The sequence below is a fragment of the Melopsittacus undulatus genome, chromosome Z, assembly GCF_012275295.1.
Source record: "Melopsittacus undulatus isolate bMelUnd1 chromosome Z, bMelUnd1.mat.Z, whole genome shotgun sequence".
Classification (NCBI taxonomy): Eukaryota; Metazoa; Chordata; class Aves; order Psittaciformes; family Psittaculidae; genus Melopsittacus; species Melopsittacus undulatus.
In genome coordinates, this window is record NC_047557.1 from 83,923,208 (window position 1) to 83,940,378 (window position 17,171).

Genomic DNA, 17,171 nt, shown 5'->3' on the forward strand with positions numbered 1-17,171 from the left:
TGGAGCATTCTGGAGACAGGCTGAGAGACCTGGGCTTGTTCAGCCTGGAGAAGATAAGGCTTTGGGGAGACCTTAGAGCAGCTTCCAGTGCCTAAAGGGGCTACAAGAAACCTGGAGAGAGGCTTTTAACAAGGGCCTGTAGGGACAGGACAAGGAGGAGTGGCTTTAAACTGGAAGAGGGTAGATTTAGATAAGGTATTAGGAAGTTCTTCATTATGAGGGTGGTGAGGCACTGGCATGGGTTGCTTAGAGAAGCTGTGGCTGTCCCATCCCTGACAGAGTTCAAGGCAGTGTGCCATCCCTGGCAGTGTTGGACAGGGCTTGGAGCAGTCTCGTTTAGTGGAAGGTGTCCCTGTCTATGGCAGGGGATTGTAACTACATGAATATTTAAGACCCCTTCCAGCCTAAACCAGTCTATGATTCTATGACTTGTTGCAGGTTTAAATAAGGATGCCCTTATTTAAAGGCACAAGTTGCCCCTGACCATGCAGTGTTGGTTAACATTACCATCACTGAAATAGCTTATTTGCAGTGGAACTGCGAGGTTTCCCTGACAGCTGCTTTTGTCACCACTGCAAGTAACAGTACATTTTCCTAAGACCAGGAGGGAGCTGGTGGCTGCCTCTGTCAGTGAGCAGAAGCAGTGCCCAGGAAGGAAAGTGGTATGTATCAGCAAATGGTCCTGGTGAGCTCTTAGCAGTTCACTGGCACCCATACCACCCTGGGCATGGCTGGAGGGGAAGAATGCCAAAGACAGCCTCTGCTGGGCTCTCTTGACTACACCCACCCAGTTCAGGGCTTACAGTCATGGATTGTGGTGGTGGGCCTTGGGAAGGGCGCTGCAGGAGAGACTATTTCTCCATGTAGCCTGGCGCAACCTCCCAAGAGGTGGCTGTGGATAGGGTTTTGCTGTACACAATTGTCCTGCAAAACAGATTAGGAAAACCCATTTTCCCTAACCCAGAGACCAGTTGGCTTTTCCCAGACTGCCTTCCCCTCCAAAGATGAGGATGCAGAATGAGGCAATATCCTGTTGCCGAGACAGAAGGTGCTGAACTTTTGCTTTGGAGATGTTACTGGAAGCTTGTTGGGGCTGAGGGGTGATCCTGAGGTTGGGTTGCTTGTGCCATCCCAATGGTGCTGGAGTGAGTCCTTTCTCTCCAGCCATGGACCTGTGCTGGCAGGGAGGGGATTTTCTCCATCTCACCCATGGCATCAGGGTCTCTTGTAAGACCAACCAGCTCTGCAGGGCATAATGGTTACAAAAGAGCTGTCAGTAAAGGTGTAAGATCTCTAGGGCCAGACCTGAGAAGGGATTGCAAGTAGCAAGGCATAATTGTAGTTGGTGTTTTCATTTGTTCAAAACAGGGGCTGTTGAATTCATGTACCTTTGACTGTCTTCAAAGACAATAATGTGAAAAATAGATTGTCAACCCTTTTCCATCAAGAAGAGAGAAGGGCACCTGCTGAAGGGACACAGCAGATAAAGCTGCCAGCTAACAGGAATCCTTGGGTTATGGCTTGTGGCCCAGTGGCTGGAGCACCCAGATAAATGGGAGAAAGAGGGAAAAAAATAAGCAAGGGAGCTCAGAGCCACTGAGCAGAGAAATTGCTTGGGGCTGCTGTGTTAGCCTGGGAGGTGAGCTGCATCCCTTTGATTAGAGGCACTCCCATAAGAGGCAGTCTGGAAAGCTTTAGTCCTAATGAGGAGGAGCATTAATGAGAGATGACAGTTCCACTGCAGCATTCAAACCAGAGTCAAGCTCTATCAAAGCACCAGTCTGAATTAAGAGCCTTTCCCAGTGGCTGGTATTTTACAGCCCAGTGGCCAATTTCTAAATCGTAGAGGCCAATTATTTCTGAAGCCTTTGGTGTGCAGCTAATGAAGGCCTGGAAGGGCCCTGCTAAATGGTTATAAGCCCCATAGGTGGCAGAGATGTAATGGAGGTGGCAGGCACAATTAGCCATCCATAATTCCTCCTAGCAGCTGATTAAAGTCTCTTTATCCATCTTACCGAGATCAGAAGGGCACATATTTGGGAAATCAAAAATGCATTAAGGGCTGTCAGCCAGCACTGGGGGCCTGTGGGCCGAGCCTTTGGGTGGTGGTATGTACTGAGGGCAGCACAGTGTAGGGGATGAGCCCATCATCCCCATGGGGTGTAGCCTTCTCTGTGTGGGTCCCCTGTGGCATCAGTTACCCCATACTGTTATCCTAGCACCTCCCTTCCCTCTTTGGAGCAGGGGATGGGATGCTCCAAAGAGGTGGCACTTAATAAGGTCTCCTGAGTGCAGGAGCACCCCAGTGGGCTTTTAACTGCTGCAGACACTGAGGGATGCTGGCCTCATCCTGTACTCAGTAGCAAAGCATCCTTCAGTCAAACGGTGTGAAGGGTGCTCACTGCAGCTCCCTTTCCTCACCCTCCCTGACCCAGGATACTCCAAAATGTCCTGTGGTCGAAATTGAGTGGATGGGGTGAATACCGCTGGAACTAGGAGTCCCCAGGTTGAGCCCCGTGCTGGAAGCTTCTGGGGCTGCTGGTTTTCCTTGGTCTGTACTAGCTCTTTGAGGCTTGGGGGTGCCCACAGGCAGCGGGATACGGCCGCTGGTCCCGAGCTGGGGAGGTGCATGAACCGCGGTCCTCCCCCTGTCCCGCACCCGTCTTCAGGGCGATGCCGATGCCCTGCCCCGAGATGCGGTGGGATCAAGAGGGGGCACTGGGAGGGGGGGTTCCACTGCCGGCTCCTGCCCCGCCTCCCGCTGCCCGCTCCCCGCAGTGGGGGGGGTCCAGGGAGGCCCATCGGAGGGGTCAGCGCTGCCGCTGTCCGCCCGGCGCAGAGTCCCGCCGGGATGGAGCTGGTGGGCGAGGCCCGGCCCCTGCTGCCGCCGCCGGGTCCCGCCGGGCTCTCCTCCGCCGGCGCCGTCTGCATCCTGCTCAAGTCGGCGCTGGGCGCGGGGCTGCTGAGCTTCCCCTGGGCCTTCGGCAGGGCTGGCGGAGCTATCCCGGCGCTCCTGGTAGAGCTGGTAAGGGGGAGCGGGGGGCTGGGACCTGAGAGAAGGGCTGGGGGCAGCGGCGTCTTCGGGGAGCTCGTCAGGGCACTTGGGGGGCAGCGTCCACGTCCCAAGCCAGGCTGGTGGGGAAACAGTCAGGGCAGGACCTGCCGCCTTAGAGATGCTCTTTGCATCAGTGTAACCTACAGTATAATTGGGCAGCTGGTACCAATTGACAGGCTGGAAAAATTGGGGCTGTTCAGCCTGGAGAAGAGAAGCTGTGAGGAGACCTCATAGCAGCCTTCCAGTATCTGAAGGGGCCTTCAGGGGTGCTGGAGAGGATTCATCAGGAACTGTAGTGACAGGACAAGGGGTGATAGGTTTAAACTTTAACAGTGGAAATTAGGTTAGATAGAAGGAAGAAGTTCTTTACAGTGCAGGTGGTGAGGCACTGGAACAGGTTGCCCAAAGAAGTGGCAAATGCTCCATCCCTGTCTGTGCAAGACCAGGGTGGACATAGGCTTGGGCAGCATGGTCTAGTGTGAAGCATCCCTGCCCATGTCAGCAGTTTGAAACTAGATGATCTTAAGATCCTTTCCAGTCCAAACCATTCTATGATTCTACCTTACATGCCCTCAACCACCAAATCTAATCCTAAAACTTCACCTAGGACTGGTTCTCCACCCATCTGCTGACCCATGTTACCTAGATGACCACCTAATTGGTGGCCATGGCCCTGCTTGTCCCCCTGGGTCTGGGAGTGACATAATGCTTCTTGACGGCTCCTGTCCCCACAGGGCTCGCTGGTCTTCCTGGTGAGCGGGCTGGTGGTGCTGGGCTATGCAGCAGCCCTCAGCGCCCAGCCCACCTACCAGGGGGTGGTCCGGGTGGTGTGCGGGACAGCAGCGGGGAAGCTCTGCGAGGTCTGCTTCCTTCTCAACCTCTTCATGATCTCTGTGGCCCTCCTCAGGGTGGTGGGTGACCAGCTGGAGAAATGTGAGTTGTTTCCCTCTGGAGCTTGCTGGGGAGTGAGGGGAAGATGGTCCCATGTGGACTGGGAGCAGCCCTGGCATTTTCTTTGGATGCCTGAGGTCATGGAGCAACCTGGCCCTGTCATGGTGTGATGCTCCCGACCTCCTTGGGCCATCCTTTGGGCACAACTGACCTTCCTGCTGCTCCCCACAGTGTGTGACTCCCTGTACCCCAATGGGACTCTGAGTGGGGTCCTCCTGTCACCCCCTTGGTATGCAGACCAGCGCTTCACCCTCTCAGCTCTCTGTGTCTTCGTCATCTTCCCACTCTCTGTCCCCAAGGAGATTGGCTTCCAGAAGTACTCCAGGTACCAACTGGGCTACCCCCATGGTGTAGCCACCCCACGGCACCCTCTACCCCAGGCCACCTCCTCCCAGGTCCCTGCAGGGCCATGGCACCCTCCCCCCCGCGGCTGCCAGGGGTCTGTGTGCTGATGCTCTCCCATGCCCCAGCAGCATCCTAGGTTCGTTGGCTGCCTGTTACCTCACCCTGGTCATCATCCTGAAATACTACCTTCAGGCAGAGAGCCTGGGCTCTCATGAGCCCTCCCAGCCCTCCAGGTAGGGTGGTCAGCCCCACATCCCTCCCACTCTGGTCTCTATGGCATTAGCATGGGCAGAGGGTGGCCCTGGGTGATGGAATAGGGAGGAATGATCTGGGGATGGTGCTGGCAGGTTGGTGGGTGAGTGGCAGCCCCAGCTCCAGCTTTCACACCAGCAATCCCCTCCTTCTCCTAAAACTACTGGGTGATTCCTACCGTGGTATCCAGGCTTCACAGCTTATGCCACGCTCTGCACTTCTTCCCCTCCATGCCACAGGGCATCCTCCTGGATCTCCATTTTTAGCGTCATCCCCACCATCTGTTTCGGTTTCCAGGTAGGTCACCCTGGCACCACTGTCCCCTGCTGCTGGGGCAGTGCTGGCAGCATCCTGGACCATGGGGACACTATTCCTTGCAGGGGGGTTGCAGGGAAGGGGACCCATTCTGCATCCAGACGTGGCTGCAGGGCAGGACAGAAGCCCCTGGGGATGGGTGAGAGTGGGACAAGGCACCCCTGGAGGTGGGAGTTTTCCCTGCATGGGGCCCCAGCACCACCCCTCCTTGCTTTGCAGTGCCACGAGGCCTGTGTGACCATCTACAGCAGCATGCGCAACCAGAGCTTGTCACACTGGGTCACTGTCTCTGTGGTCTCCATGCTCATCTGCCTGCTCATCTACTCCCTCACAGGTAACCTCAGCACCAGAGACTTTCACCTCCTCCTTCTCCCACTTGTCCTCATCTTTCTCGGGGCTCCTCTGTCCTCCTCATGACCACTCAACCCACTGCTCCTTTGACAGGGTTCTATGGCTACCTGACCTTTGGAGAGGCTGCGGCACCTGATGTCCTAATGTCCTACCCAGGGAACGACCCTGTTGTCATTGTCGCCCGCCTGCTTTTTGGTGTCTCCATCATTACCATCTACCCCATTGTGGTGCTGCTGGGCAGGTGAAGGGGTGGTGGCCAGCCAGGTGTCCGCTGGCCAGTGCAGCTCCACTGGGTGCTATCAGCCTCCCTGTTCCTCCCCAGGTCGGTGGTACGGGATGTGTGGGTGACCCCCAAGCATAGAGCCATGGCAGTGCCTGAGGCGCAGGAGCAGCGGAGCCGGGTAGTACTGACAGTCACCTGGATGGCCACCACTCTCGCCATTGCCCTCTTTGTCCCAGACATCGGCAAGGTCATTGAGCTCATTGGGGGCATCAGCGCCTTCTTCATCTTCATCTTCCCAGGCAAGAGTGAGCAGTGGGAGGCAGAGGAAGGGTGCTGGTGCCAAAAGCATTGTTGGTGCAGGGTGGGTGCTGTGGTGGTGATGGGTCATCCTGGCCCCATTTCGGGGTGCAGGGACACGTGCATGGGGACACTGATGCGGGGCCTGGGTGAGGGGTGCCAGGTGGTGGAGCTGAGCCTATGTGTTGGTGGCAGGACTGTGCCTGGTGTGCATGACTGGGACCTGCACCCTCGGGCCACGCAAAAAGTGAGTCTCTGTGCGCTTGGGAGTGGTGGGGAAGGGCAGGGGGACAGCATCCCATGATACATGGCTCCAGCAGGGTCCCTGGGGTCACCCTGGCCAAGCCAGGAGGAATCTCATGAGGAGGGGGATTTGGGACACCTGTAGGCACTGACAGCAGGAGCCTGTGGTGGGGATGAAGAGTGGGTATGGAGGGATGTGTTCCAACACTGGGGATGTAGCTGGGTACCAGAGTTGAGTCAAGGTATTGGGGAGGTGCCCATAAATTGGGAATATGCCTGTGCACGAGGGGTGTGCCCAGGAATGAGGTTGTGCCTAGGTATGAGGAATGTGCACAGGGATCAGAGATGTGAATACCAGACCTCTTGAAGCAAGGTTTGAAGGCACTGGGGCACACAGTGGTTACTTGGGTGGGGGTCAGAAGTCCATGGTGCTCCAAGGCTGCAGAAGCCCATGTCAGGGGGACTTGGCATGTTTCTGGTGAGTTTTGGGATAGGTGTGTGCCAAAGTGTGTCTGTGCTCCTAGGGGAGTAGCAGAATCTGAGTGAGGATGGAGGTGATGTGTGTGGGGTCCTGTGCCCACGGCAGCTGGTGGGAGCACACCGGGACCTTGGGGTCTTGGCCAAGAGGGTGCACTGGGGGACACACGGCTATCTGGGCAGGAGGGAGGGTGCCCTAGGGATGCCAAAGCACTGGAAGACCAGTGAAGGCAGTGAGCAGTGGCACCGAAGTGAGCAGCAAGGACTTGGAGAGTTCCATCAGGGAGACCCAACAGATTGTGACCCCGAGAGAGCCATCACCATGAGAGGGGACAGCATGAGCCAGGGCAATGAGGACAGCGAGGGCACAGTCCCAGCCTGCCTGGGGCAGTTCGGGAAGGCTCACAGTGCTGATGACCCCACGATGGAGCAGCAGCAAGGTTTGGGGTGAGTGCTGCTTCCCAAGGGCTTGGTGTTGGTCAGAGGCTGTGTGCCTGGGGAGAGGGCAGCAGGGAGGTGCAGACCCACAGGTTGCAGGGCTGGGATGGAGCAGGGTAGGGGACATGTGGCAATGGGGCAGGGGGGTATATGGAGATTGTGTGGATATGGCTATGCCTGAGCATGCGTGGGGGGGGCAGATGTGCCCTGTGCCCCTCCGGCAGGGCCACCGGGTGCAGGCAGGATCAGGGATGGTCTCATGGTGGTGCTGTCAGGCTTCTGACCAAGTGTTGTGTGTCTTTGCAGTGAGGATGTGCCAGAAGGGCTGCTGGGGTCTTCAGCCATCCATGATGCATAGGAGCGTGTCAGAAGAGGCTGAGACCCCACAGAAGGCTCCACATATGGGGGTTCAGCGGGTTGCATGTTACTGGGGGTCAGTTTGGTCCCTCCAGCCCTTGCTCATGTTCCCACAGGGCAGCTCTCATCACCTGGGGTGTCCTCTCCGTGCTCGGTGGTGCCTTCGTCTGTGGGCAGAGCGCTGCCCTGGCCGTGCTGGGGCTGCTGCACTGAGGGGCCATGGACCTGCCTCTTTGTGCCCCCCAGCATGACGCTCCCACCATGCCCTCGGCACAGCTACACCGCTGGATCTCATCACGGTTTTATTTGGCATGACCATCCCCATTATACAGAGGCTAATAAAGACTGGAGAGGGAACTGGTGAGGGCCCTGTGCCACACACCCCCCCCCCAAGGACCCCCACACAAGGTGGGTTGAGGGCAAGATGAGCAGTGAGCTCCTCACATGCACAGACAGACACACAGACAGAAGTACAGACCCCAGGAAGGGGGACATTGATCCCCACATCTACAAGGCACCCACTGCCACCATGAAGGAAACCCCTTGGGACTACCCACACCTCACAGGACTAAGGGGCATCCCGCTCACCACCACCCTGACCACCTCCTCCCACTCGTCATGGGTCCCTATACCTACAGGCACAGCCTACTCCCCTGGGGACTAGCAGGGACCCCAAATTACCTCCCAGGGGGCCTTCAGCCTCCTGCTCCCACTCCCTGTTCCTCATCACCAGCTGCCACTCCCTGCTCACCTGTGCACTGGGACCCCCCTCCTCCCCAAACCCTGTGGGGAGAAATCCCCCACAGCCCACTCCACTCCAGAAAGAGGTGACCCAGGTGATGGGGTAGCTGGGGGGGGAGGGGACCCTATGGGGTGCTGGGAACATACACAGGGGTTTCCTTCACTGCAGACAGGTCACATTGACCCACAAAGGGGTCACGGCCACCCCACAGCAGAGCAGGCACCGGCGGTCACTCTCGGCTCAAGGTGCACCAGGCAGCTGCAGGGGACAGGACCAGAGGGTCAGCCCTGTCCAGCCCAGCATCACCCTGACCCCCCACCCGTGCTCCCCACACTGGGAGTGCTGTCAGCTGCTCCGGGGTCCCTGTGCCAACCCCAAGGGATGGACACCCTCCTACCTGGCACAGCCACACTGGAGATGGCCTCAGGCTGGCTCAGTGTGTCCACTTTGACATGCTGGAAGCCCTTGCAGGTGGCACTCTGCAGGTGCCTGCACCCGGGCGAGAGAGAATGGATGACAGTCACTCACCTCATCACCACCCCAGCCCCTGCCACCCCATTGCCTCTGGTGACAACAGCCTCTTCACCCTCAGGCAAAGCACCCTTCCATGGCTTAGGACAGTGAGACCTCCCTCCAATCCCCTATATCCAAAGGCACCCCCAGGTGGGACATGCAGAGACATCTCAAGCCCCTCATACCCTTTACAGTGACAGCCCTAGGACAGACAGACATATCCTCACCCCTGCCATCCAACAGGGGACAGAGCTTGGGGCTCAGCAGCTCCAACACCCCTCCACAACCAAGGACCCCACCCAAACCAGGTTTTTTACCCTTTCCCTACCTCTTCCAATCCTCCTCAGTCTCCCAGAACTCATAGACAATGAAGGTGACCCCATCAGGCAGCTTCACCGCGGTGACACTGATAGGAGTGAGGAGAGGGGTGAGCCCCAAACCATGGGGCGTCTCTCCCCCCTCCACTCTCAGCCTCTGCAGCCCCCGATGGGTGACCCTAGCCCCAGCAGCCCAAGTGAAGGGGAACTCACCTTTCAACACCTCAACCCACACAAAAGGGTTTTGGTGGCCGAGCATCACTGGCATCCCAAATCCTGGCTGCTTTGCCTCAGCCTTTCACTTGATGGAGTACCCCTTGCTGCAATGGCAGCTGGACACCCCTGTGCCCACCCCCCCCAAGCCCCTTCGTCCCCCATACTCATCTGCTGGTGGTACGCACTGGAAGCAGTCCCGCTCCCCGGCCACGCTCTTCAGGTACTGCTTCAGGGAGCTGCAGAACTCGCCCAGGTGCTTGTGCGATACCGTCATCTCATCTCGCACCAGGAGAAGGTACTGCCGGGCCCCCAAAACACAGCAGCATGACAGACCCCAGAACATGGTGACACCCCCAACCCCAAGGGCGATGCCACACTGCAGGGATGCCCCAGCACCCCAGGGTGCTCTCACCGTGCAAGCCGTGCTCTCGCTGTCTGACAGCCGCTGGTGCAGGTCAAACCAGAAGGTCTGGGGAAGGGGGAAAAGCAGTGGGAGCATGGGCTGAGGTTGTGTGTCCCTCCCAGGCTGGTGGGTTTCTGTCCCCAGTGCTTGGGGTCATGATGGGCTGTGCCCCCTTCTCTGAAGGGGGGGCTCTGAGACCCATTTGCCCCTTCCATCAGGGCCCCCTGCAGAGGCTCCCCAAGCAGCCAACATCCTCACCACCGTGTCCTCACACTAGCCCCAAGACAGCCGTCACTTTTCAGTCTCTGATTGTCCCTGGGGTAGGGGAACCATCTCTCCTCTCACTGCTCACCTGTGCTTTCCCAGCCCTTGGGACACTCTATTTCCTTGGGCAACCATGACTGACACTTTTCTGCCCTCACCCTTCACAGCAACTCTCTGCCCCCATGTACAGCACCAACTTTTTGCTGCCTTCTTAAGTCCTGAAAGTGCAAACCAGGAGGATTTTGGAAACATCTCTTGTACTAACATTTTCTCTTTCAGTCCCTAGATGGAGTAGGGCTGCCTCTGCAAGAGACATTGCCTTCTTCCTTATGGTTTTTTCTTGTTTAAATAAACTCGTAGTTAATCATTGCACATTACAATAGCTGCCATCAGCTTATCAGATGTAGTATCTTCCAACCCCACCAACATCCACCCAGCTGCCACCACCACCACTTCTTGGTCATCTGTCTCAGTGCCAACCAGGACAGGAAGCTGTGGGTCCCAGGAACAGCCCCCCGTGTGGAAACGCTGGCCCTTACCTTGTCCTCCAGCTTGCCAATCAGCTCAGCCAGCCTGTTGATCTGCCCCTCCAGCCCCTCCACCTTGGTGTCAGGCGAACCTGCGTGGAGCCAGGAGGCAGTGGTGAAGAAGCCTGCCTCCATCTCTGTCTCCCAGAGAGGCACCCTGAGAGCCCTGCTGCCCCCCAGGGAAGTCTAGCATCACCTCCATGATGCTGCTGGGACTGCAGCTCCCTTCCCTGAGCACCCTAAGTCACCTCAGGCTGTGAGTGCAGCTGGAAGCAGCCATCACTTACCACTCTGGAAGGTCTTCCCGGGCTCCCTGGGGACCATCCAGTTGGTGGGAGAGTAGCTGGGCACAGGGCTGTCGTACCAGGTCTCCATCAGACCATGGCCTGTCTTGCTGGGGTAGTGCCTGCAACCAGAGAGCACACAGGCCATCAAGGAGGGCAGCTGAGTGTAAGCCAGTCCCGGGGAGCTGACATTGGAGCGTCCTCTTTGGCACCTCTGCCACCAGCTCCAGGCCCCTTGGCTTCCCTTTAGTGCCATCCTTCAGCATTAAAAGCTTATCAGCAGGCTGCTCCCAGCAGTCATCACTTTTCTTTCCTGCTTAGGAAACACTTGAACTGCCCATCTCTTGCAGCCTGCAAGGATATTTACTCCTCTAGACAAACACCACAACAGTGGGGCACCTGTAGGTGTGCCCAGGCAGCTGGCTCCACCTTAGCTGGGCTGGTTTTGCAGTTGGGTGGCTTTGGCTACTAACAGATGGGAAAAGTGCTTGTCATGGCTGCTTGGCATGCACCCCACAGACAGGCTCTATTTCTCTTGGAGAATGGAGACATATTCACTGTAGCAGCTCCTCCAACTTGCTGCTTGCTTCTTCTGGGGCTACAAAGCCCATTCGGCCTGGGTCATCCTGCATCATCTCTTTGAGAAAAGCATATATGTGTGTGTGTATATACACACACATGCTCATGCATGCACATACACCTGAGGCATCAATGACCACCCAGTGGTCCCCCCAGGCCCTCGTTGATTTGCAAACCGGAGAGGATGCTAAGACCTGCCATCCCCACAAGGGTTTGTAGCTGCCATCCCTGTGTGGCAAGATGGGAGTGGGCTTCAGGTAGGATGATCCTCTCTTTCCTTTCTCCTCCACTGATGGGAAGCCTGAGCTGCAGAGGCTGAGCTTCTCAGAGTTTTCAGTGTTTCCTTCTAGCAAGAGCAGCTCTGTGCTGCTTCTCTGCTGATGGAGGTGCCTGGGAGCCTGACTCCTCTTGGCATTTCTTGCCATTCACACAGCTCACAATGGAGACAACATGCTGAGTGCCAGAAGCCAATATGCACAACATTGGCCAGTACTGTCCTGCCCTCCTGTCCCTCCCCAGGTACCCAGCTTCCTCTGGAGTGCAGCAGCTGGGTGTCCTCTCTACCTTCCCTGTCTACCCTGAGCAATTTCAGCTGGCTCCTTTGGTGCAAGGTCTGGGCTTTGCTCTCCCCCCAAATCAGCTGGTGGAGACTTGACCATGCACATGGGAACATGACAAGCAGATCTGGCCCCAAAGAACATTCCCAAGATAGGGAAGCAAGAATAGTGATAAAGACGACAGGAACATCCCTGTCTACAGACTGTGTGATAATCGCCCTGCCTGCGCTAAATAATCTCCTGTCAATAGGCAGGAAATTAAGCGATAACAGACAGAGATTTCTTTTTAACATCTGCCTTTGCACTTCATTATACAGCCCTTTATTTTGGTGTTTTTTCGGCCACCTCTTTGTCTTCATGTGGATATATGAGATTATCTTCTGTGGGTTTGGTAGTGGGTTTTTTTTTATATTACCACCATGAGAAAACAAGCACAATACTACTCATTATGAACTGGGCCCACACATTGGCAAATAACAACCAGCAAAGTCTTTCATGGGTTTTAATTGCTGCATCTTACATTGGGCTGTTTTCTCCTCATTGTTTCCCTTTTACATTTTTTTTGTATAAGGTTCGACATCGTGTCTTTCCAAAATCAGGAGAAGAAAGTGGTATGTGGGATGAAAACCAGAGTATCCCTCCTAACAAAGCTGGTGAGATGTCACCAGAGCTGCCCACGGTCTCAATGCTGTCCCCAGGCAGCAACAGCTCCAGTGAGAGCAGCCCAGTGCTGCCTGTCCAGGGTGCAACTGCTGCTGATGTTAAAACCCAAAACACCAAGACCTGGCTGCTGTGAAGCATTTGGGCACATCAGCCCCTGTAGTGTCCCAGCAGGGAGCTGGGATTTCCACGTGGCTTGGGGAAGCCAAGGCATCCCCCTGAGCATCCTGTCGCCTCCTGATTTGCAAGGACAGTAGGAGGAGGATTTACTTCATCAGCATATGATGAATAGTTTCCATGGCAACTTGTTCTGGTTGCAGCCAGTGACAAGAAAGTGAGCGACACAGTGACACCAGGTGACCATCTGGGCTATGCTGCCAGGTACCCCTTATATTTTAGCTCTGGTGGCACTTGAGAAAGCTTGGAACTGTCTGCTATGTCTTCTCCAATCTTGGTAACACATGCCAGGCTGCTGGGATGGGGATGGCCCCCTCACATGGGACCCGAGGGCATGGTACCTGTCCCCAGCACACAAGCACCTTTTGCCTCTGTGGATTTCACCTCCTGGGTGCCCAGCAGGAGGGACAGCATCCCTGCCATGGGAAGCCACTGCATGGGCTGTCCCCAGCACACTCCAAACAGAGCCACCCTGATGCTGGTGCCTACATTTTGCCCGGAATGGGACCAGTAGATTTGCTCAGAGAAGCAGACCCGTGCACCCAGAGCTGCGGAGCCCCAGGGTGCTGCCCCTTGTTTGCATCTGCCCCTGCACTGCTCGTGGGTGAAAAGGTCAAGATGGACCCTTAGGGCTGCAGGAGAGTAAGGGACAGGGCAGGACACAGAGGGGGAGGAAAGCCCCAAGAGCTCTCAGGAAGCTGGGAAAGGAGTGTGCCAAAATTACTGTTGGTGCAGGAGAAAATAAACAGAAGTTGCAGTATTATAGAAACATTTGTATGGTAAAATACCACTTGAACCAATCCGAAAGTTTCAGGACGGTTGGTGTGCGTGGAATCTACTACACAACGGTTCCCTAGGCAACACAACCTGCTATCATAGAGGAGCAATGGCGGGTGGAGCGGAGTGGAGACACCACAGCCAGGCTCTCCTGTACTCCCTGCAGACTGGGAACTGCGAACTTGGTACCATGCAGCTGGTAAGCCACATAACAGCTGTCAGATGGGAAATACAAGAGATTATGTCCATTGCTGAGCCAGCAACTGTGGCAAAATCACTTCCCTTAGGTGAACCTTGCTAATTATAATCTCATTATAATACTAACACACACCTCCATCCCAAAGTTACCCACTTCCAAGATATGACCACCCCTCACTGATCCCATACTTTAAACTTTTTTATCATCTGTATCTTTAAATGAGAAGTGAAAGAATTTTATGCCATCAATAACAGAAGAATGTATGACTGAAGCCACTCAAGCTCCACCTGAGACTAAAGAAAAGTATAAAAGTGAATGAAAGAGAGGGTAAGTTAGGGAAGACTCCATCTTGACTTTTGGAATCAATCAATGGGCTGAACCTGTCTTCTACCCCTTATTACCTATTGGGTAAGAACTTTATCTAATGCACGCTAAATAAATAACTCACACTAGCTGTTATTAGCGATTATAGTATCGTTGCATGTCACTTGTTCTTGTGACAGTTTTTGGTTGGTTTTGCCTATTACCTACCCCTATACCTAAAATACCTATTACCAGCAATCACAAACCTGAATTTGCCATGATTTTATATTAATAAAGAGTGTTATTCATAAACTGCTAGTGTTAGTCCTTTGTGGGTGCCAGCAGTTGCTGACAGTGGGTAACATAAAGTGGGAAGATGCCCTGATGCCGTTGGTGTGTTTCCCTGAAAAAGTCAGTTGAATTGCCCTCCCATACAGCAGGACTGTTCAGTGAAGGATCCCTATAACAGGACACTGACACTGGTTGGGCACAAGGGTCTTCGCTTTCCAGGGGCACTGATAGACAGATCAAACATGAGGGGTAAAGAAATTCTCTTCCCCCACCCCCATTTCACGTAACAGGCAAGTAAATGGAAAAGCAGCTGTTTGAGTTTTGCTCCCTGCACACCACCTGTTGCATTTTCCCTCATCCCACAAAATCATCCCCGTCCTCTCCCTCCACTTCCTGCACCAGCATCATTCTGTAAGTGAAGAGGAGGGCAGGAGGTACTGCAGACCTGGCAGGATTGGTTTGCTCATCAATGGCATCCACGGCACTCTCCACAGAGCTCAGCAGTGACTGGGTCTGGTTCGCAGTCTCCTTCAGCAGGAAGCGGGTCACAAATTGGTCCACGTTGCTGCCACTCTCGTACACCTGCCAAGGCAGACAGTGAGCATGATGAGACCCAGCACTGACCACCCAGCACCACTGGTGGTGCAGCATTCATCCAACATCCCATGCACAAGCTGTGTCCCCAACTATAAGTGCCACAGGAGGAATGAGCATGCACTGTCCCACCCCATGGGAAGCATCTTCCAACAGCCACAGGTCACCCAGCATACAGCCCTCCATCATCCATCAGCCCTGGGACACACTTGTAGAGGCTGTGACAAGAGGCAGTGTAGGCAGCAAGGCACATCATTTATTTATCTATAAACAGAGCAACAAAAAGAGGCGATTACCCAAAGCCCATCATTGTTCACTTCACCATGATCTTAAATCTACTATTGCCTTGCAGGACAAGACACAGCAAGTACAGGTATAAAAAGTGCCACATCCTGTGCTTTGGATCCCTGTTCTGAGAGCTTCAGCATGCTATTTAGTGCCTTAATCCACAGCAGTATGGCTGACCCAGTGCTAAAGTGAAAGTGGTTTGGGGATCACTAACATGGCCCTTCCCAGGCAGCTGCTAGATGAAGATGCCTTCAAGCCAGTGGCAGAAAGCTCTGGCAGGGCCCACCAGCTGTGACACAAGAGCCTCAGCATATTTTGTCATTAGGGTTTTTTTCTGAAGAGGGAGAAAAGGAAAGTTCTGTCCATCTGGGGCCAAAGGCAGGATGTAGTGGGAATGCCTTCACCAGGAAACAGGCTCTTCCCAGGGAGCTTTGGTGAAAGAGGACAAGCTATTCGAGCAACAGCATCTTCTGGGGTAATATGACCCCTCTCAAGACAGAAAACACTTAAAAAAATGTATTAACAGCACAGCTGATCTGCTTAAAGCACCCAGGCTCCCTTCCCCAGCAGTCTTGCCGTGCCCTGTCCATGGCATGGTCCTGCTCCTCCACCTCCTGCCAGCCAACCAACTCAGGCAGGAGACTGGCACAACTGGACTAATGCTGGCACAACCAGTCCAACATTGGCCCAACACCATTGCAACACCAGCCCAACTCATGTGACCCCAGCCCAGCCAAACCAGGACCAAGCCACTGGCCACACCAGATCTGGCTGAAGCTAATCGCTTGGCATCAGAGCTGAATAAACTTGTGGTGACAAAAAAGAAAGGCTCCTCTAAACCCAAACTTACTAATACCACTTTTCCCAAGGCTTTTCCCAACCCATCAGTGCCTGGTGGGACAGCATGTGGCCCAGAAAAACCACTGCTGGGTAGCCTGACACTGTGTGGGTCTCCTGGCACAGGACTTCTCCAGGACCTACATCTATTTGGTGCCATGACATGAGGATGTATGCTCCCTGCTCTCTGCATGACACTGGCAACCACCAGACTCAGGGGTGAGACTGGAGCAGTCCCAGCACCACCAGTTATCTGACATGCAGCAGCACATGAGTATCCCAAGCTCCCCAGAGCAAATTATTCCTGAATTATGGGGAAGCGATTAATGAAGGTTATTTCCATGGCAACTAGAGCAGCTCTGCAAGAATCCAGAGGACCTTTATCTCCTGTATTAAATCATAAAAGAAAAATTAGATGAAGAAAAACACTTCTGGGGAAACTGGACACAGAGATGATTTCTCACCCCTAATTTGGTAAAGGAGCATGAATTTCTTGATGGATTCTTGAGCATTAAACTAGTGCGGCAGTTAATGACTTGTCTCTAAAACAAAACTTTGCTCCTTCCCCCTCACAAACATGGTGTTTCTGGGGGACACACATGATGTGGTGAGTATTGCCGGACAGTGATGCTGAATCAAACTGCCATGCAGTGTGCTGTATTCATGATCTCCTGCAGCTGCTTGCTCTAGAACTGTTGTGTGGCAGGGAGGAAGACATAAGGAGGGCAGGGATTGATACTCTGCATTGCTTTTTCACTAGCACAGCCCATGCCATGGTCAGACAGGGAGAGGACTGGCTCAAGGCACTCCACAGGCTGTAGTAGGCCTGCATGAGGACCAAGCACTGGGATGCTCATCAGCAGCACACGAGACCCTGCCACTTTTTGAGCCTTTCTCCATCAGGAACATGTTCCCCTTCACAGCTCCAGCATAGCATAGTGCACTACATCAGCAGTGCCATTATCTGACAGCAGGGTCAGAGCGAGGAAAGCTGACATCAGTGCAGGATATGGGGAGATGCATCAGAAGAAGACCTCTGGAGGCTGGCTGTTCTTCCTTGCCTGCTAAGGAGTTGCTGCTGAGCTTTTTAGACCAGGGTGCTCTTGCCACCATGCCAGGCTCAGACATCTCCTGACATGTCCTGCCCAGTTTTTCCTCACCCTATGTAGGCAGACACAGGGATGAATAGGCAGTCTGGGACCATGGGTGTGGCAGCTGGTGGAGAACAGCATCAGGGTCCTTCTGTGGGAGGCATGGGCACCACCATAAACAGCAACAGAACCAAGGGAATGTTATGAAAATATTTGATTAGAATTTGGATTGGGAAAAACATGTGGAT

The 17,171-nt window shown here is 54.5% G+C and overlaps 2 protein-coding genes across 3 annotated transcripts in view; one reads left to right on the forward strand and one right to left on the reverse strand.

Moving 5' to 3' along the window:
- The first annotated feature begins 2,851 nt into the window (after positions 1-2,851).
- On the forward strand, positions 2,852-7,650 carry SLC38A8 (solute carrier family 38 member 8). Its single transcript, XM_034073300.1, has 10 exons — positions 2,852-3,025; positions 3,790-3,988; positions 4,178-4,331; positions 4,480-4,584; positions 4,843-4,900; positions 5,138-5,252; positions 5,363-5,510; positions 5,592-5,797; positions 5,985-6,036; positions 7,421-7,650. The coding sequence occupies exons 1-10, from the start codon at positions 2,852-2,854 to the stop codon at positions 7,515-7,517; spliced, it is 1,308 nt and encodes a 435-aa protein (XP_033929191.1). The 3' UTR covers positions 7,518-7,650.
- A 231-nt stretch (positions 7,651-7,881) lies between these two features.
- NECAB2 (N-terminal EF-hand calcium binding protein 2) overlaps positions 7,882-17,171 on the reverse strand; it is a 79,407-nt gene continuing 70,117 nt past the window's right edge. For both annotated transcript variants that reach the window (XM_005152243.2, XM_031052026.1), the window contains exons 6-13: positions 14,559-14,695; positions 10,574-10,692; positions 10,299-10,378; positions 9,505-9,561; positions 9,278-9,390; positions 8,888-8,965; positions 8,444-8,535; positions 7,882-8,304 (exon numbers count right to left, since the gene is read on the reverse strand). In XM_005152243.2, coding sequence (XP_005152300.1) covers positions 8,276-8,304; positions 8,444-8,535; positions 8,888-8,965; positions 9,278-9,390; positions 9,505-9,561; positions 10,299-10,378; positions 10,574-10,692; positions 14,559-14,695 — 705 coding nt within the window. In that variant the 3' untranslated portion in view covers positions 7,882-8,275. The remainder of the gene's footprint in view (positions 8,305-8,443; positions 8,536-8,887; positions 8,966-9,277; positions 9,391-9,504; positions 9,562-10,298; positions 10,379-10,573; positions 10,693-14,558; positions 14,696-17,171) is intronic.